This window comes from Schistocerca gregaria, chromosome 3 (assembly GCF_023897955.1).
Source record: "Schistocerca gregaria isolate iqSchGreg1 chromosome 3, iqSchGreg1.2, whole genome shotgun sequence".
NCBI classification, from domain to species: Eukaryota; Metazoa; Arthropoda; class Insecta; order Orthoptera; family Acrididae; genus Schistocerca; species Schistocerca gregaria.
The window spans coordinates 89,513,354-89,535,545 of NC_064922.1; the positions used below are offsets into that span (position 1 = coordinate 89,513,354).

Sequence of the window (22,192 nt, forward strand, 5' to 3'; positions counted from 1 at the left end):
TCCTGGATTCCAATGTCGCAGAGCCAGTATTTAAGTAGAGCCCTCTTGCATCGCAATCTCCGAGTATGACATCAAAGAGCCTGTTTCATTATTCCAAGTCAAGAAGCGTTAGATGAGCACGCTAGTAAGACGTCCTTCCCATTTTTGAAGAACGGTCATCGTATTGAAACACATAACTGAACATCTGTGCAGCTTCCATAAATTGCCTCGAACATATCTTTTGCTCTAGTTGGGGACAGAATAACATTAGTCCATAGACACTGATTCTGTGCACAACTCAGCTCACTTCGTTTTTACGTGAGACACAGAATAGTAAGATGGGCCTCCTAGATGTGAAATTCTTTTACGTGGTTGCTGTCACGTGTCACTTTCTGGGTAGATAATTAAATCTGATTTTTCGGTGTATATTTCCAACGATTGCGGAGAGGTAGATGTGACGCGGAAATTCTGAGATTTATGTGTAAAATTCATTATTGCGCAGTATATCGCTAATTTAGACATGTTAAATACAGTTCCGATATGTTACAACCCGAGCATAAATCCGTAAGGTGGAATTTCATGGTTTTCGATAGGTTATGCGTTGATTTCATCATACAATTGACGTCAAAATTAAATGATTTGCTGTATGTAAGTCACCAAACGTCATTTAGAAATGCTATGAAGAGGTTTGATATTAAGTATGCATCCTAAAACGCGGGTAGATTCGACTAATTTTCCAAGACATGAAAGGAAGTCTCATAAGTTTTATGACTTGGGAAGAAATTATGCCGGATTGCTGTCGTTATTTCAGCGTCCGACGTGGAATCCATTGTATTCTGCAAGTCTTTATGCAACGCGCATGGACTGTATCGTATACTGCCGTTATTGTTAGGGGCGAGCGGACTACGCTACAGACAGAACCTCGCCACGCAAGATTAATCATACAACACTCTTGTGTATTTATGGCAGCACACGGTATTGTTCATACTCAGAGACCGTGCAGGAGGGCAGCCATTTCGAGCGCGCTGTTTTCGGCACGGCTCATGGATCATATAGGGTGAAAATGCTGGCGTGCATTTCTCACTGTACGATGTGGCGTCCAAGTCCCCAACAGTGCATAGCGCGAGAGCGCTATGACTCGTGGCATCCCTTTGCTGAACTTTTGTTTAAATAAGGACGCAAGTGGACAATCCAATCTCAGAATTTGGAGAAACTGTGATGGTGCTCCTCTGAGAGAACGGTTTTTGGGCAGGACATGTCAGGTAGGCCTGGACCTTGTCCCAGTCACCGTACTGGCAGCCTTCCGTTACTTGGATTCGACGTCATAGAACCTGTCTCGGTATCACACGTCTGGGCCAGTATGCCAGATTTCTACACGTCTCATCCTGGACTGTGACATAGTAGAGCTGCACCAGAGTTCTCCCCTGCCCCTCCCCCCCCCCCCCCCCCCCGCCATCTTAGATCGCCATCTTGTATTCCTGGTCAGCCATCGTGGATTTCGACGTCACAGAGCCTGTTCCAGTGCTCCTGATTTTCGATTCTGACGACATAGAGCCTGTCCCAGCAGTCCAAGTCATCCAGCAGTACAATGCGTTATTTTGGATATCCTGCCAGTTTAAACTTAGGACAACCGGCCTGTGTGGCCTATCGGTTCTAGGCGCTTCAGTCTGGAACTACGCGGCCGCTACGGTCGCTGGTTCGAATCCTGTCTTGGGCATGGATGTTTGTGATGTCCTTAGGTTAGTTAGGTTAAAGTAGTTCTAAGTTCTAGGGGACTGATGACCTCAGAACCATTTTTTTTAACTTAGGACAACAACGCTTGTTCCGTTGGAAGCACACTATCCCAGTTGGACTATTTTTTGAATATCCAACAAAATTTTTTATTTTCTCGCCTTTAAATAATGGGCAACTGGCAGGGAGATGGGTGGGGGTGGGAGAAACCCACGATACAACGATTTCGTCATCCATGACGCCTCACCAGGCCTGGTAACGACACTGAACGAGAACGTCACTAACGCATTGTGGAGTCCACTCCACTTGTCACAGAGAACTGCAGCTCTCATCATTTACACACTTACGGATGGTGCGTGTGAGCATGAAGTTACACTGGCATGTGTCCATGTCTTGTAGGTGAGTCTGGATGTAGAGGCACTGTAGAGCGGCTCACAGGGAGGTGCTCCTCCCTGAGTTTATTACAGACTGGCAGTTCATAATCTTGTCAAGCTACCACTAGCGTCTACACGCATGCAGTAAGCGCAAAAGAAACTTGAAACTAGCGTTGCCACAGTGCTGATACTCGATGCATAATATGAAGAAGCTCTAACAAGAATAGGTGCGGTAACATGTCGCTGGAGGGAGAAGGTGAAACACAATAATAGCAGACAGATATGAGGTTAGAGGATACTGACTACAGTAGTTCCATTGAGATAAAAAGATAAACGTGTAAGATGACAAGGACTATGCCCCTAAATGAAGATCAGTGAACTCACAACGAGCGAACAGTATGGCTGAACAAAAATGACTGACAAGGCACAATGCATCTTGTAGAGGGTATACTATGGACATATTACAATAATTAAAGTTGGGTGATGGTTTTAGAGTAATTCAAGTGACATGAAAACTTTGTGGAAACACGTCAATTTACTGGATGCTAGTTTATCCCAGGGAAGTATTCAGAGTTGACCACAGCGCGCGGCTGGGGAGCGGCGAAGGGAAGTGACAATAGGCAGCTTAGGGCGGCTCAAACGCTGAGAAAGCAGTAATGGGGCGCGGCCTCCAGCTGCCTTAAGATGAATGACAGTGAGGGGGTGGTTGACCCCATGCTGGTGGGGAAGTAGACAGAGAACTTGTATTCCTGTTGATAAATGTCCATTGTCCAGTTTTCAGTGAAACATGTGAGAAAGCCGCGCTAAGCTTTGGTGCAGCAGTCAACAGACGTTGTTAGAAGACAAATCCCCTGAGATCCTGTCGTGTCTACTATCAGCAAGCCCGCATCTCGTGGTCGTGCGGTAGCGTTCTCGCTTCCCGAGCCCGGGTTCCATTCCCGGCGGGGTCAGGGATTTTCTCTGCCTCGTGATTGCTGGGTGTTGTGTGTTGTCCTTAGGTTAGTTAGGTTTAAGTAGTTCTAAGTTCTAGGGGACTGATGACCATAGATGTTAAGTCCCATAGTGCTCAGAGCCATTTGAACCATTTTTACTATCTGCAAGAGCTATAGTAGGCTATTTGAAGAGATCGGGTCACTCGGGGCGTGTGCGGCACTCTGTGAAGCAAGAAGCTGTAACTCGGTGGAACAGTATACTGTTAATGCTCAATTCCGTCATCAGTCAAATCGACGATATTCGAGATCTACTAGAATCCCGGGGCCAATCGACACTCTTAGAAACCTTCCAAGAAGGGTGCGTACGAGACGTTGCTGCTTTTCTAACCCCCTTTAAAGAAGCGAGTTTGCATTTGGAAACTGCAAAGATAACAACGCTGGAACGTGTGCTGCCGTGGTACAAGAGTCTGTTACATCATTGTGAACCAATAGACAGTGACAACGAGGTAAGAACACTTTCTATAGGTTACGATCCTTTATACAACTGTTGAATTATCAGAGTGTAGTTATATATATTGGGTTTCCTTTTCAGCTCACGGCGAAAATAAAAAGAAGAGCAGCATACTTCATCACAGAGAAGTGCAAAATTGAGGCTATCCATTACGTTGGCACGGTTCTATGGCCATCACGGCGTCATTTGAAGAAATTCACAGCAGACGAAAAGCAAGCCGCGTATGTTGAAGTTCGACGATTGTACTAGGAACTGCCCGTAAATGGTAAGGTTCATTCACTGAAACCAATTAGTAAACGAATGTTTGTTTGTCTAATCTGCCATCTTTCGTTAGATCAACATTTATTTCGTCTACAATGTGATATTTGGGAAAGGTTTCGCAGCTTAAACATTCCACAATGCGTTTTGACGTAATTTGTGCGATATATACAAAATGTCACCGTAAATATAGTCGTTTAGTAACCAGTAATACTAACTACGGTGTATACATATTTGGAGGTAACAGGAATATCGTACGGGTGTTTTCATTCATGTTTAGAGTCCATTCAAGCAAACAGTGACTAAGTTCTTCCCACGAAAAAGCCCAGGATGGACTGGAGTTCGGATGAGGACGACGAAGGTGGACACACAGTTGCTACGAATGAACTCGACACGTACCTTTCGCTCTCCAAATCCGACTGTAGCTGGATCTATGGACAAATTTTGCAGTGGTGGAAAACGCAAGCGGGGTTATTTCCAAGGCTGTCGGTAGTAGCCAGAGGAGTTCTCTGTATTCGTGCCACTAGTGCTGCAAGCGAGAGAAATTTTAGCCTGGCGGGTCACCTGCTGTCCAGCAAAAGATGGTGCCTGGAGTCAGACAAGGTGGATGATCTCTTATTGATCCATCACAATTACGCAAGTATTCACAACATAACAAATAATCACAAGGAACGAAACATTCCTCAAACTCTATAAATGTATGATTCATTGACTTCACAGGAAGAAGTTCAAACCGCCAGCTGTAGTAATAGCTCCAGGAACACAAATGAGCCTGTGTATCAGGGAGCAGCAATGACGAAAAACGAATTGTATAGTCATGATTCACTTGTAACGTTATTTACAGGTCATAATTTGTTCAGAAATTAACGTTTGTGCAACAAAATTTCGTGAGTATAACTTTTAACTCCGTCATTTCTTCCCGATCGTGCATTCAGTATTAGTGCAACGTATACGTGGCCGAGTTTGGAGATAGGCTGCACATCGTCCACAATAAGACCACTGGGTTCCCGTTAGTCTACGGAACGGAACAAAACACTAAATACAGACATCACAGTTTTTAACGTTACAATTACTGGAGCACATGACAACCTCAAAGGCGAAACTGCAGAAGTCTGCAGCATATTAACAAACATCAAATGTAACGTATACAAGTGTATTATTTAGGTCATAGAACTGGTAGTAAGCAACGAAAGACATTAGTAAAACAAATAAGTGAGTGGTTAACGTGAAGCGGTGGCCTCTGATCTCGAGGCGTGTGACGGAGCGCCGCTCGCTGGCACTGAGTCACCGGTTACTGGCGGCCGGCCGAGCGCTGGCGATCGGCTGCGGAAGAGGACGCATACTCCGAGGATCGGAAATAATGCAGACCTCTAGAATCCACCTTAGTGCTTTAGGTATGATGGTTAACAGCAGAACAGAGCAAAACCGATGATCAGGCAAGCTTGGAAACGGTGATGAGTTTAACATTCGCTGCTGAAGGAAAACGTTGTAATCGGTAGAACGAATAGCAGAAGACGCCCTATCAAAATACAGAAATGTCTGAGAGTAACAAGAAAGTGAGAAGCGCCTCAACTACCACAGACCTACAAACTCAGGTGATGATGAGTAGATGACGAGCATGATTATGATAGTGGGTTGACAATACTGCAAATATCCATTTTAAACTATATCCGTGGCAGAAGTGAGCTATTCTTTGAAAGTAAAAACTTATATGTTTTGCACGTCCATCCTTTTTGCTGGAGGTCTTGGGGACCACGACCATTCACTGTCGTAACAAAATGAAATTCTCACGACCTTATTTATAGTGTAGCTACCAGTTTCGGTGCTTCAGTGGGTCCTCTTCAAGCCTTAGATAGTGCTGAACGGGTTATCACGAACCATATATACGCCGCATCAGTAGCCAACATAACTGGTTTATACAGACTCTCTGTAGCCCTGATGTTAACACACCAACCATCAACTGCTGACTAATTGAGGTTACAGACAGTCTGTGTAAACCAGTTACGTTGTCCATTAATGCAGCGTATATATGGTCCGTGATAACCCCTTCAGCATCAATCAAGGCCTGAAGATGGGGCACTGGAGCGCCGAAACTTCTAACTTCACAGTAAATAAGTTCGTAAGGGCGGCTGTAGGCGTTTCATCTTCCTACATGTACACATCATTGGACCACTGGACACTGTGAGAAATCTCCATTCATTAATGAAACGTCACTGAGAAACTGGTTTCACATGTGGAGAGTCTGCTAAGAATGTGCCCATTAATATTCCCTGTCGATTCCGCCTTACAGTTTCTTCCGTCCTGTTGCCTTGCACTGTGCGCTTGTAGCATGTGTGAGGTGTACGTCGGGAGCACTCACCTGGTACTTGGGGTCGTCTGGATGGATGGCCAGGGGCTCCCCAGGAGGTCCAGGTGGTCCCTGAGGACCCGGAAGGCCTGGCGGACCCTCTACACTATCTCCAGGAGGACCCTGGAACAAGCCAAACGGAACATTACAGCTCCTCCTGCAGTGGTACAAATGAAACTACACTAACATTGCTTACACCAAAGTCATCACCGTTAGTAATTTTACAATTCCTTTTAGTTTCATGCAGAGTATAGTTTCAAAAAGCATTGGACAATACGCATAACACAGAAGGACGGAATTTCTGAAGGAGAATCACTCTTTTTTCTCGTCATGAGTCGTATAGACGGTCTGGTCGGGTGCAACATAATTTCTTCTACTATGACAACCTCGTCACCTCATAGTGTCAGTTACACTCAAAGTCTTCAGCTATTTTTACTTATTTTACTTGCACGTCAAGTTCCGTAGGACCAATTTGAGGAGCAAATCTCTAAGTCATGGAACGTGTCAGTACATGAAATTACAACATAAAATAATAAAAGATAAAAATAAAATGTTTGTGAACCCGAAAAAAGTCAAGCAGTAAGTTTAACTAAACGCAATCAACAATAAAACAAGAAACCAGCCTAATCTTTCAAGGAACTCCTCGACAGAACAGAAAGAATGACCATTGAGGAAACTCACACAGTTTCTGTTTGAAAGCGCGTGGATCACTCTAATTCGAGTGGTAGCTTATTGAAAATGAATGCAGCAGTATACTGCACACCTTTCTGCACAAGAGTTAAAGAAGTCCGATCCAAATGCAAATGTGATTTCTGCCGAGTATTAACCGAGTGAAAGCTGCTTATTCTTGGGAATAAGCTAATATTTGCTATTTGGTAATAAGGAAACATTTGTTGAATATACACCAGTCTCTGTCCCTTCAACAACTGTCGGCCTATACGTCTCCCTCTAGTTCCAGGGACACTATTCCCTATTGCCTTAACACTCTGTTCTACCGTCGTGTCCCTTCTAATTAGTATTCACCAAATAGCAGCTTCGTATCCAGTTCTGCGGACAAAGATACGTTTAATTCTACGTGGACTGCTTTAGAACGAAATAAATACTACGGAACGAGCAAACTTAAGTAATCTATGCTAGCATTTTCTCCCTTCATCTCAGAGTAGCACTTGCAACCTACGTCCTCAGTTATTTGCTTGATGTATTCCAATCCCTGTCTTCCTCTACAGTTTTTGATGTCTACAGCTCCCTCTAGTACCATGGAAGTCATTCCCTCATGTCTTAACAGATGTCCTATCATCCTTCCCCCGCCTCCTTAACAGTGTCTTCTACAAATTACTTTCGTCTCCGATTCTGCGGATATTCTCTGCATTCCTTACCTTACCAGTCCCCCTAATTTTCAACACTCGTCTGCAGCACCACATCTCAGATGCTTCCATTCTCTTCTGTTACCGTTTTCCCACAGTCCATGTTTCACTACCATACAAAGTTCTACTCAAGACATACATTCTCAGAAATTTCTTCCTCAAATTAAGGCCTATGTTTGATACTAGTGGACTTCTCTTAGCCCGGAACGCCCTTTTTCCCTTTGCTAGCCTGCTTTTGGTGTCCTCCTTACTCCGTCCGTCATTGGTTATTTTACTGAGTAGGTAGCAGAATTCCTTGACTTCATCTACGTCGTAACAATAAATCCTGATGTTATGTTTCTCACTGTTCCATTTCTACTACTTCTGATTACTTTCGTCTTTCATCTATTTACTCTTAATCCATATTGATTCCATTCAACAGATCACGGAATTCTTCTTCATTTTGATTCAGGATAGCAATGCCATCAGCGAATCGTATCTTTGATAGATATCCTTTCACCTTGATTTTTATTTCCACTCCTGAATCTTTCTTTTATTCCCATCACTGCTTTTTCGATGTACAAATTGGACAGTAGTAGCGAAAGACTACATCGCTGTCTTACACCCTTTTTAATCCGAGCACTTCGTTCTTGGTCGCCAATCTTAATATTCGGTTTTTTGTCTTGTACATATAGTATATTACCCGTCTCTCCCTATAGCTTAGCCCTGTTTTTCTCAGAATTTCGAACATATTGCACCATTTTAGTACCCTACAAAGACAAAACGTTGTTTCCGAAAATCTCGAATCATTCTTGTGTGATTTACGTCAAATTTTTACACGATACTCTGAAAAACATTCAGGTGGTCATAGGTTTTATATATAGGACAAACATCGTTAGTAATAATTTCGAGTTCTTAACCGATGTACTTCAGATTTTTTCACGATAATTTAGTAAACGAAACTTGGTTAGCGATATCACTAAAAATTCTCGACTGACTTACTTCAAATTTGTACATGATACTCTAACACACATTTGGAGGGAGACAGGCTATATATGTTTTGAAACAACAATGTAATGGTTTACTATAATAGCTCACTGCGGGAAAGAGAATGTAGCGCTGTGCCGTGTTGATAACGAGCGTTTCCTTCTATCTCGCAGTTACTTTTAATTGCGACAGCATGCCATTATTTCAGACTGAGCACAGGGACCACCGCTGTGCTGTTGCGGGCAGAAGAGATGTGCACGGCGTCCTGTACGGTGGACGCAGTGACGTCTGCAGCCAGAAAAGGTCGAGGAAGGGCCCACAAATCCCCACGCCCCAACTCAGCGGCTTGCGCAGCACACACAAGATCCCGCGACCGGCAACCGCCCGCTAGAATGTGATATGCTGGTGACGAGGGCTGCAGATGATCGACCAAGAGCGGTAACGCAAAAATATTACGATTGAAAATTATTATATTTTTTTTTATTTTCTGTCGGACCTAGTATTTTTTTAAACTTACGGCAAGAGAGTTGAAAACGTTAAAACCGGGGTTTTAAAAAAACGTACTCGTCTAATCACCAGAGCATACTATAAAATAAAATATGATCTATACGCTCGCCTCAGCATAGAGTACATGTAATCCACATACGGTGCTTTGTCATTCTAACGAAAAAGCCTTTATGCATGTACAGGCTGAGTCACAACTCCAGCGACGAAATTGCAAAAGTTGTCAAGGGCTATTTTTCGAATAATTTGTTGCAAGGCGCACGCGGTTTACGGCGGCTCATTACAGAGTAATTACATATCGTTTGATTTCTTACTCCCTAGATCGCTATTGAAGAGCCAAAGAAACTGGCACACTTTCTCAATACCGTGCAGCGCCCCCGCGAGCACGCAGAACTGCCGCAACACGACGTGACACGAACTCGACTAATGTCTGAAGCAGTGCTAGAGAGAACTGACATCATGAAACGTGCAAATCTGTCCATTAAATCCGTAAGACTACGAGGGTGTGGAGATCGCTTTTGAACAGCACATTGCAAAGCATCCCACATATCCTCAATAATGTTCTTGTCTCGGGAGTTTGGTGGCCAGCGGAGGTGTATCAACTCAGAAGAGTGTTCCTCGAGGCACTCTGTAGCAATTCTGCAAGCGTGGGTTATCGCGTTGTTCTACTGGAATTGCCTGTCGGAATGTAAAATGTACATGAATGGATGCAGGAGATCAGTCAAGACGCCTGAAAGTGTGTCACTGTCAGAGTCGTATCTAGACGTATCAAGGGTCCCATATCACCCCAACTGGACACTCCCCACACCATTACAGAGCCTTCACCTGCTTGAACATTCCCCTGCTGACATGCAGGGTCCATGCATTCATGAGGTTGCCTCCATACCCCTAAACGCCCATCTGCTCGATAAAATTTAAAACGAGACTCGTCCGACCAGAAAACATGTTTCCAGTCATTAACAGTTCAATGTCGATATTGACGGGCCCAGGCGAAGCGTAAAGCTTTTCGTCGGGCAATGAAGGGTACAAGAGTGGACCTTCGGCTCCGAAAGCCCATATCGATGACGTTTCGTTGAATGGTTCACACGGTCACACTTCTTGATGACGCACCATTGAAATTTGCAACAGTTTTGCGGAAGGGTTTCACTTCTGCCACGCAGAACGACTATTTTCAGTCGTCTTTGGTTCCGTTCTTGCAGGATCTTTTTCCGGTCGCGGCGATTTCAGAGATTCGATGTTTTACCGGATTCCTAATATTCACGGTACACTCGTGAAATGGTCGCACGGGAAAATCTCCACTTCATCGCTACCTCGGATATGCTGTGTCCCATCGCTCGTGCGGACTACAACATCACGTTCAAACTCACTTAAATGTTGATAACCCGCAGTAATCGATCTAACATTGCGATGGACACTTGCTGTCTTATATAGGACTTGCGATCGCAGCCCCGTCTTCTGTCTGTTTACATATCTCAATATTTGAATACGTTTGCCTATACCAGTTTCTTTTGCTCTTCGGTGTAGCTGCACAACTGTTAAAACTTGGACCATGTGCACTGTATGTCTTGATCGAAAACAAACTCGTTCCGTTCACTTCCTGTTCACGACAGTAATTCCCGCTTTACTCTTCGCCCTGTAGCCTAGTGTTGACTACTGCTCGGTCCGACCTAAGGTTGGTTTTCCCAGCAGTGTTAGTTGTACGGTAACAATGATACACCAGTGTGGTTCCTTAGTAAACCAAGGAATCGTCTCCATTGGTTCAGTGAATAAATCGGAAAAGCGGCAGAACGACAATATACTCAGTTGTTAGCGCAGTGACGTAAAACAACGTAACAGTTTTGTGTGTCTACGTGGGCGTGCACGACTAACAGAACCGTTTCGTGTTATTGCGCTTTGTTGATTCAATATTACAGAGTTCCTCATTGTTGTGTAAGTATTTTCACTGAAACGAAGATAATTCTGGTAACAAACCCAGATAACTCTCCATTACATTATTATTTTCTAACTGTCCACCGGAGACCACAGGTCTCCCGCAGCACGATACTCAGAAAATATGTCTGCCAAACCTTCTAAACTTTGCCGGTGGAGGTCACACTATAGGTGACATGAGTTTTACTCAACTACTTCTCCCATTCCTAGCGCTACCTGTACGCATCCCCTTTGTTCTTGTGGTCTTCAGTCCAATAACTGGTTTGATGCAGCTCCCCATGCTACTCTATCCTGTAAAAGCATTTTCATCTTTCTTCAAGTACCTACTGTAACCTACATCCTTCTGAATCTGCTTAGTCTGTTCATCTCTTGGTCTCACTCTACGATTTTACCCTCCACGCTGCCCTCCAATAATAATCTGGCGACACCTTGGTACCTCAGAATATGTCCTATCAACAGATCCCTTCTTCTAGTCAAGTCGTGTCACAAATTTCACTTCTCTCCAATTCTATTCAATACCTCCTCATTAGTTACGTGATCTACCCATTTAAGCTTCAGCATTCTTCTGTAGCACCACATTTCCAAAGCTACTATTCTCTTCTTGTCTAAGCTATTTATCCATGTTTCACTTCCATACAGGCTACACTCCATACAAATACTTTCAGAAAAGACTTCCTGACACTTAAATCTACACCCGATGCTAACAAATTTCTCTTCTTCAGAAAAGCATTCCTTGTCATTGCCAGTCTACTTTTTATATCATCTATACTTCGACCAATATCACTTATTTTGCTCCCCAAATAGCAAAACTCATTTACTACTTTAAGTGTGTCATTTCATAATCTAATTGCCACACCATCACCTGATTTAACTCGACTTCATTCTAATATCCTCATTTTGCTTTTGTTCATGTTCATCTTATATCCTCCATTCCGTTCAACAGCTCTTCCAGGTCCTTTGCTGTCCCTCACAAAATTACAATGTCATCGGCGAACCCCAAAGCTTTTTTTTTCTCCATGGATTTTAATTCCTAGTCCTAATTTTTCTTTTGTTTCCTTTCCTGGTTGCTCAATATGTAGATCGAATAACATCGGGGATAGGCTTCAAACCTGTGTGACTCCCTTCCCCACCACTTCTCTTTCATGCCCTTCGAATCTTATAACTGCCATCTGGTTTCTGTATAAATTGTAAATAGCCTTTAGCTCCCTGTATTTCACCCCTGTAACCTTTAGAATTTGAAAGACAGTATTAAAGTCAACATTGTCAAAAGCTTTCTCTAAGTCTACAAACGCTAGAAACGTAAGTTTGCCTTTCCTTAATGTACCATCTAAGATAAGTCGTAGGGTCAGTATTGCCTCATGTGTTCAAACATTTCTACAGAATCCAAACTGGTCTTCCCCAAAGCCAGGCGTGGTTTATTAAACTGATAGTTCGGCTATTTTCACACTTGTCAACACATGCCTTCATTCAGAATGGCATTATTATATTCTTCTTGAAACCTGAATGTATTTCACCTGCCTCATACATCTTGCTCACTAGATGGAAGAATTTTGTCTTAGCTAGCTCTCCCAAGGCTACCGGTAGCTCTAACATAATGTTGTCTACTCCCGGGATCTTGTTTTGACGTAGATCTTTCAATGCTCTGTCAAACTCTTCACGCAATATCATATCTCCCACGTCATCTTCATCTACGACCTCTTCCATTTACATAATATTGCCCTCAAATACACTGCAGTTGTATAAACCGTCTATATACTCCTTCCACCTTTCTGCTTTCCGTTCTTTGTTTAGAACTAGTTTTCCATCTGAGATCTTGATATTCATACAGGTGCTTCTCTAGTTCTCCAGCCATCCCTGCTGATCCATATTGAACTTCCTGTCGATCTCATTTTTTAGACGTTTGTACTCCTTTTTGCCTGTTTCATTTACTGCATTTTTATATTTTCTCCTTTCGTCAATTAAATTCAATCTCTTCTGTTACCCAAGGATTTCTACTAGTCCTCAGCTTTTTGCCTACTTGATCCTCCGTTGCCCGTATTTGTCAAATGATCCCTAACGCTCTCCCTGAAGCTCTCTACAACCTCTGGTTCTTTCAGTTAATCCAGGTCCCATCTCCTTAAATTCCCACTTTTCTGCAGTTTCTTCACTTTTAATCTACAACTCATAACTAACAGACTGTGATCAGAGTCGACTTCTGCCCCTAGAAATGTCTTAAAATTTAAAATCTGGTTCCTAAATCTCTGTCTTACCGATATCTAATCTACCTGGAACCTTCCAGCGTCTCCAGGCCTCTTCCACATACATACCCTTTCAACTGATTTCATCCATTATAAATGGTTCTGAAAGCTTGCGACTGTGAAAACAATAGGTTTGTTTATAAATAACTCATCTACTACCAGTCAGGATTTTTTTATTTTATACATTGCAGTAAAATGAATTAAATGAAGAAGATCCTCACACATCGACACATCATATAGGAATGATCTAACGAACACAAAAACCGCACTTGAAAATGGGAATCATTTCCCGAATGGCGTCCTGCGAAAAATTAAATAAAAAAATCGTGGCTGGTAGCAGATGAGTTATTTATAAACAAACCTATAACCTTCCATGATTCTTAAGCCAAATGTTAGCTATGATTAAGTTATGCTCTGTGCAAAACTCTACCAGACGGCTTCCTCTTTCATTCCTTACCCCCATTCCATATTCATCCACTACTTTTCCTTCTCTTCCTTTTTCTGTTATCGAATTCCAGTCCCCAATAATTATTAAATTTTCTTCTCCTTTCAGTTTCTGATTAATTTCTTTCAGGTCATCGTATATTTCTTCAATTTCTTTGTCATCTACGGAGCTAGTTGTGCTATAAATTTGTGCTGCTGTGGTAGGCGTGAGCTTCGTGTCGATCTTGGCTACTATAATGCGTTCACTATACTGTCCGTAGTAGCTTACCTGCGTTCTTGTTTTTTTATTCATTGTTAAACATGCATTACACCTATTTGATTTTGTATTTATAATCCTGTATTCACCTGACCAGAAGTTTTGTTCCTCCTGCCACCGAATTTCCCTATTTCCCACTGTATGTAACTTTAACCTATCAATTTCCATTTTTAAATTTTCTAACCTACCTGCGCGATTGAGGAATCAGTCATTCCACGCTCCGATCCGTAGAACGCCAGTTTTCTTTCTCCTGATGACGTCTTCTTCCTGAGTAGTCGCCGCCCGGGAATCCGAGTAGGGACTATTTTACCTCCGGAATATTTTACCCAAGAGGACGCCATCATCACTTAAACGTACTGTAAAGCTGTATACCCTCGGTAAGAATTACGGCTGTAGTTTCCCCTTGCTTTCAGCCGTTAGCAGTATAGCAGTACCATCACAGCAAGGTCGTTACAAGGCCAGATCAGTCAATCATCCAGACTGTTGCCCCTGCAACTACTGAAAAGGCTGCTGTTCCTCTTCAGGAACCACACGTTTGTCTGGCCTCTCAACAGATACCCCTCCGTTTTGGTTGCACCTACGGTAAGGCTATCAGTATCGCTGAGGAACGCAAGCATTCCCATCAACAGCAAGGACCATGGTTCATGTGACTTAAGGATATGCAATCAGTTTTCTATATAACAATAATTCTGCGTCTACTCCCACCATACTGCACAAATCACAGTGAAGCGCGTACCAGAGGGTACGTCCGATTGTATCAGTTATTGTAGTTTCTTAGCGTTCCATTCACATATGGAGCGAAGTAAGTATAATTACTTAAATGTTTCACTGTGCGCTATAATCAGTTTAAATTGTCCTCGCCAGCCCTATGAGCCGGTAAGTGGGGGTTGTACTACATTCCCAGTTTCATCCTTTAAGGCTGGATCTCGAAATTCGCTAACCAGTCTTCCTCGGAAACAGTTCGCCTTGACCTCAAAGCGGCTGCCATTTCTGTCTCATCCGAATCTCCGCGACACTACCCCACTGCTCAAACTAGCCTGTGACCACTAGGGCTGACCTTGTCTGTATATGTTCAGTATTTCCTGTTAGTCTAATACACTTGATCAATGTTGTAGGATAGCTCGCACGAGTCTTTGGTAAACAGTCTTCTCTGTAAACTGACAGAATGTCCCTAGTAATCTACCGGTGAACCGAAGTTTACCACCCGCTTTTTTACGGCTGAGCCTATGTGATCGTCCATTTCATACTGCTTCGCCCAGGTATTTATATGAGTTGACCGATTCCACCTGTGGCTCGTTGCTGTAGTAGTCGCAGGAAACATCGCTGTTTCGCTGTTTTAGTTTTGTGATGTGCACAAGTTTACATTTTTAAACATGTAAAAAAGTTGCCAATCTTGGCATTACTTTGGAATCTTATTAAGATATAAATGAACATTTAAGTGTTTTTTCTCACCTAGTACTTCATAATAGATAACTACATCATCTGCGTAAAGTTTGAGGTTACTAAAATATTGTCTACAAGATCATTACGATACATCATTAACAATAGGAGTCCTAACACACTTCCCTCAGGCACTTTAGAAGTTGATGTCAACTCTCAGCACTGTAATTGCCCATGTGTCGTTGCCAGAACCGCACTACTCTGGTTTGAGGAGCACAGTAGTGAACTATCTCGGCGACCAAATCCTATGGAACCTATCCAGCACGTAATCGCGTGCCATCACCTATGACGCAGATCAGCGGCCCCTATTTACGCGAGTTACTAGACTGGTGCGTAGACATCTCATGCAAAAGACCTCTTCAAACCTATCAACAATATATCGGATCCCTGATATGCAGAATCAGTGACGTATTTCGTACCGAAGTCGGAGAAACGAGCTACTGAGTAGGTGGTCAGTATATTCTGGCTCATCAGTGTACAATATAATGAATACATACATGTTCCGTGAGCAGCTGCCACATTACCTCGCCCAATGAACTACCTCTATTGGCCAGCGGCCGATCCGTTGCCAGCTGACTGCCATAACGACCAGCAGTATAGACCACCGGTAAGCGCGGGAGAAAAGGAGCAGGTGTATGTTAACACGCTCTGTATCGTCACTGGATTAATTTTCCTTATGTGCATTCTTATCCTTCAATATTTCTCCAGGCGTTTTCTAAAGTAACTCGTTTTGGAATTTAGATTTTAAAATCGTGTTTAGAGGTGAAGTAGCTATACTATGTTGCTGTTGAACTGCTGTATAAAACCTATAAAAATCATTTTACTTACCGGAGAGCCAGGGTCCCCCTTCTCGCCCTTTGGTCCCGGTAACGGGAAGCCTGAAACACAGAGAAGGTTGTTTGGTGCAGTGTCACTTAATACGTCTATGCAGAGTACAAGAGTAATGAAAAGTAGCTGGTGGGTTACATACACTGTATAAATTGATATAGAAACACTCCCTGTCCGAAACACATTTTTATACTAGGTGGTTATAATTAAAAGGGAGTTACAGAGATCCAGTGTGGCCTGCAATTATGGTATGGCAGCGAAATTTGGTAGATATGCTAAAGCATTAATGCGGAATCGATTTAAGCTAAAGAAAGTTAGTTCCAATTTTAGTCACCAGGTCCAAATCTGACGCTGCGAATGCAAGGAAGACGAAGACATGTTTCCATACGTAATGGATTTCTAACGGGACTTGGGCAGAACATACCAAATAAGCGAGAATCACGTAATATTGATTTTGTTATAAGACGTCGCTAACACAATTTGTTCAATGTGAGCACGGGAGACATCTACAAGATGCTGCATCCTTAAAAGGATATGATCAACAGTTGCTCGCAAGAGTTCTGGTGGAACCTGATCAAAGTGTTCCTGTATGTCAGGTAGGGAGCAAAAGCGCTCTGTTAATGGAAGGTTGCATTAAGGAGATCTCTCATTGGTCGAGTGACGCTGGGTGTTGCCCAATCTTGCATGAAAACAGTGCTTACCACACAGCTGCGCTCTTCCAAAGCAGGAATTACGTAGTGTACAGTGAGGTCTTGATAAAGTGCAAACGTCACCGTGCACCTGACGGGCCCCTGGGCGTATTCTCTACAAAGAGGACCGGACTGAGAATCCACACCGCACAGTCACAACGGTGAGAGGGATGGCTCTTCGTCAACAACAGGTGGTTTAACAGTACCCTTAAGTCTACAGTCCTGTGTATTCACTGCACCCTGTAGTGTAAAATGTGCCTTGCCTATCCACAGAATATCGCCCGACCACAAGTCGTCAACCTCTATCGGTGCCAGAAACCTACGAGCAAATTCAGAACGTTCCTGCTGATCGTGAGGTATCAATTGCTGAACCCTCTGGATGTAGTACAGATGGCAGTGTAAAAGAGACTGCAAAACTTCCCGTGCTGTTGACACTGGGATTGATAATTGACGTGACACTGAACGTGATCCAACACTACCCGGGACACCTGCTACAGGGTCAGCTGCGCAACAGCAACCTCCTCAGTAGCTTTCACCGGCACAGGGCGGACTCCACTTCCACCTGATACACCAAGTTCACCCGTCTTTTAGAATTTCATTACAATCAACTTTACACCATTTAATGAGTCAGATGTCTCCTCAGACTCTGAGTCGGCGATACTGTCTCAATGAACCACTTAAATTGTTGCCGTTCACATACAAAAGTTTCACTAACAGTGCACGGTCTCACATGTAGGCAACATACTGTTCGCCCACGTTATGGCTTGTCAAACGACAGCGTAGATGTCATACCATGATACAAACGGTCACAGCGCTAGATTTGCACCTAGTTGCCAAAATTGGATTTTTTTGTTAACAGCGTAAATCCGTTCCACATTAGCTCATCATCATAACCACTAAATTTCCCTTCCATACGATGACTACAGCCGACGCTGAACCTCCACGAATAGCTGCACTTAAACTGAAGGGCTTATTTCAAAAGTGGTACAAGTCCATTTTTGTTCATTCTGAAATACAGAGTCCTACAGGTAAATGAGCGCTGAAAAATATGCAACTGAGATACCAGATATATTCAAATATATATACTTGATTTTTCAGCGCTCATTTAACTTTAGGACGCTGTATCTAAGAATGAACCAAATGGACTTCTACCAGTATTGAAATAAGCCCTTAAATTATAATTACCCAGTATGTATGGTCATATTATGCGAACAGGCAGAAATTTTCCGAACTGAAAAACGCCACAAAGTGCAAAGAACAACATCAATCTAATGCATTAAACACTGAAAGAGACACTATGCCTTTGAGTCAGTAGTACTAACATCATACGATAATGATACACAGAGATTTGCACAAAAGCTAAATCGACGTGGAATCATGGTGCTTGGCCTAGTTCACTAAACTTTCCACGTGATTCAACAGTTTTTCCTTTCAGTTTTATAGTTTATAGTAACTAATTTAATAATTTCTCCTTCTCTTTCCTCGTTTCTTACTCCGTGTTAGGCATTTGCCAGGTACTACATCTTCTTCATTGCTCCTGTTGTCAGTCGTTAGTTTCCGTTTCATCTCTTCACCAGTTTCTTGCCCTGCTTATCGTTATTTTTCCTATCGTTCGATACTTAATTATTGTTTTAGACGTTCCATTTAGATTCTTTTTGTGAAATACATCCATAATCCTTGATATGTTCATGAACGCTTTTAAGACCTAATTTCTGTCTAATTCCTTTTTCTCATACGAGTGAGTTCTTAGTTGCTCTTCTCAAAAGCCTCATTCACGCAGTATGAGTAGTTCATTAAATTAGCATCAACAACATAGATATTGAAACACACTGAAGACAATCTCCAATCTCACCATGAGCCTGTATTTATTATTATATTAACTTTCTCTTTTAATTATTAACAGCTTTTTGTTGATGACAATGATGACACCATTCAAAAATCCGTTTACAAATTCGATATTATACTGAAGAACTACATCTTGACAATCTCGTCCCAAAAAGTGAAACTAACAGTTTGTAAATACCCAACTAGGTTTATAGTAAAATTATAACAAATGACCAAAGGACAGAGAGAGTGATTGGCTTAGAGTTCTCCAACAACAAGGAAGGACAAACCAAAGAAACTGCAAGATTAAATTGCATTAATGGGAGTGTGTCGAGAATATGGAACAAATAAGTCAGGAAAGGGAGGAAAGAAAACCCAGGAAAGTTGTACGGAACAATGGTAACGGCATCTGTGATTACGTCATAGCAAGCCGCCTTACTCACAGATTGGTGCTGATCTCCTGCCCACATCACGGAACTATGGTGGTGCGGGCTGTTTTCTCTTATGTACACAAAAGAAAAATCAATGGTTTCGGATCGGGACTGTGTAGCTCCATAAAATAGTACATTTAATTACGATTCTGCAGCAACAATTTTGAATTGTGAAAGGTGCCTAACTAGCCGCAAGAACTTGAATCCGAAATTTTTCTTATTCATTATTCACCAAACACCAAGTATTTTCCTGTTGTGTAGCTGAAGGGGCCGTGCAGGCACAGCCATAGAACGAGAGGTGCCCATAAAAGCGGAGTTTGGAAGTTTTCCCGGAGAGACACTTCCGCGAAAATAGTTTAATATCTTAGGAGCCTGAGTCTCTTGCTCGGATAGGCGGCTCATCTCTGGTAGCACACAGGCACTCCAAGAAATTGTGCAACGTAGCACACGTGTTACTTAGAGTTAGTTTTAATATCTGTTGAACGATTGGAAAAACTGCGATAAGTCATTTTATGAGACAGTTTATTTTGCATTTACTAATTTCTACATCTACGTCTACATTTATACTCCGCAAGCCACCCAACGGTGTGTGGCGGAGGGCACTTTACATGCTACTGTCATTGCCTCCCTTTCCTGGTCCAGTCGCGTATGGTTCGCGGGAAGAACGACTGCCGGAAAGCCTCCGTACGCTCTCGAATCTCTCTAATTTTACATTCGTGATCTCCTTGGGAGGTATAGGTAGGGAGAAGCAATATATTCGATACCTCATCCAGAAACGCACCCTCTCCAAACCTGGACAGCAAGTTACACCGCCATTCTTGCAGAGTCTGCCACTTGAGTATGCTAAACATCTCCGTAACGCTATCACTCTTACCAAATAACCCTTTGACGAAACGCGCCGCTCCCCTATGGATCCTCTCTATCTCCACTGTCAACCCGACCTGGTACGGATCCCACACTGATGAGCAATATTCGAGGTCGAACGAGTGTTTTGTAAGCCACCTCTTTTGTTGATGGACTACATTTTGTAAGAACTCTCCCAATGAATCTCAACCTGGTACCCGCCTTACCAACAACTAATTTTATATGATCATTCCACTTTAAATCGTTTCGTTCGCGTACTATTACATATTTTACAGAAGTAACTGCTACCAGTGATTTTTCCGCTATCATACAGTCATACAATAAAGGATCCTTCTTCCTATGTATTCGCAATACATTACATTTGTCTATGTTAAGGGTCAGTTGTCACTTCCAGCACCAAGTGCCTGTCCGCTGCAGATCTTCCTGCATTTCGCTACAATTTTCTAATACTGCAACTTCTCTGTATACTACAGCATCATCCGCGAAAAGCCGCATGGAACTTCGGACACTATCTACTAGGTCATTTATATACATTGTGAAAAGCAATGGTCCCATAACACTCCCCTGTGGCACGACAAAGGTTACTTTAACGTCTCTCCATTGATAACAAAATGCTGCGTTCTGTTTGCTAAAAACTCTTCAATCCAGCCACAGAGCTGGTCTGATACTCCGAAGGCTGTTTCTTTGTTTATCAGGCGACAGTGCGGAACTGTATCGAACGCCTTCCGGAAGTCAAGGAAAATAGCATTTACCTGGGAGTCAGTTCTAATATTTTATAGGTCTCATGAACAAATAAAGCGAGTTGGGTCTCACACGATCTCTGTTTCCGGAATCCATGTTGATTCCTACAGAGTAGACTGTGGGTTTCCAGAAATGACATGATACGCGAACAAAAAACATGTTCTAAAATTCTAGAGCAGATCAATGTCAGAGATATAGGCCTATAGTTTGGCACATCTGCTCGGCGATCCTTCTTTAAAACCGGAACTACCTGTGCTCTTTTCCAATCGTCTGGAACAGCGGTACACGGCTGTTAGAGAGGGGGGGGGGCAATTTCATTTGCATACTCTGCGTAGAATCGAATTGGTATCCCATCAGGTCCAGTGGACTTTCATCTGTTGAGTGATTCCAGTTGCTTTTCTATTCCTTGGATACTTATTTCGGTGCGGGGATTTAGAGAAGGAACTGCAGTGCGGTCTTACTCCGTGAAACAGCTTTGGAAAAAGGTGTTTAGTATTTCAGCTTTACGCGTATCATCCTCTGTGTGAATGCCATTATCATCCCAGAGTGACTGGATATGCTGTTTTGATCCACTTACTGATTTTACGTAATACCAGAACTTGCTAGGATTTTCTGTCAAGTCGGTACATAGAATTTTCTTTTAGAATTAACTGAACGCGTCACGCATAGCTCTATGTACGCTAACTTTGACATCGTCTAGCATCTCTTTGTCTGAGAGGTTTTGGCTGCGTTTAAATTTGCAGTGAAGCTGTTATGCTCACAATCAGACGAGGTCTAGGTCAAGTTGACATGTGGCAAATTGGTTATGATTTATCGAAGCCAACGACTGTGAAAGCAAAACAATCTGCTTGTGGCCACAGACTGATCTGTAGCTTAGTCTGAGGTCTAGGTTAGATTGGTTGGTGACAGACAGTCTGGTTAAGAGTTCGCGAAGCCACGCATGTGACTGCCTATCCGTACAGCTGTCAGTAACAGAAACGTAAGAGCAGGAACTCCATCTCTGTCTCCAAAGTAACTGACACGGCAAATGATTCGTGAAATAAAAATTAGAAAGTCATTGGAAGTAAAGCGATTGGATAAGACTTGCTCGAATATTAATAGCTACTACTACTGATAATAATATGATTAACTGGCTTGAGCGTATGCAATCCAATATCGAAAATGAAATTCACTGAAGCGCCAAAGAAACTGTGCATGTGTACTTAGATACAGAGATATGTAAACAGGCAGAATACGACGCTGCGGTAGGAAACTCCTATAAAAGACAACAACTGTCTGGCGGAGTTGTTAGATCGGATACTGCTGCTCCAATGGCAGGTTATCAAGATATAAGTGAATTTGAAAGTGGTGTTACAGTCGGCGCACTAGCGATGGGAGACAGCATCTCCGAGGTAGCGATGGTGGGGATTTTTTCGTATGAGCATTTCACGAGTGTGCCGTGAATATAAGGAATCGGGTGAAAGTTCAAATTTCCGACATCGCTGCGATCGAAAAAAGATCCTGCAAGAACGGGACCAACGAGGTCTGAAGAGAAACCTTCAGC

At 42.8% G+C, this 22,192-nt stretch overlaps 1 protein-coding gene across 1 annotated transcript in view; it reads right to left on the reverse strand.

Annotated features, from left to right (window-relative positions):
- The window catches only part of LOC126354239 (collagen alpha-1(XVIII) chain-like), a 504,706-nt gene that overhangs the window by 455,416 nt on the left and 27,098 nt on the right, over window positions 1-22,192 (reverse strand). The window contains exons 2-3 of the mRNA XM_050003737.1: window positions 16,101-16,150; window positions 6,145-6,255 (exon numbers count right to left, since the gene is read on the reverse strand). Coding sequence (XP_049859694.1) covers window positions 6,145-6,255; window positions 16,101-16,150 — 161 coding nt within the window. The remainder of the gene's footprint in view (window positions 1-6,144; window positions 6,256-16,100; window positions 16,151-22,192) is intronic.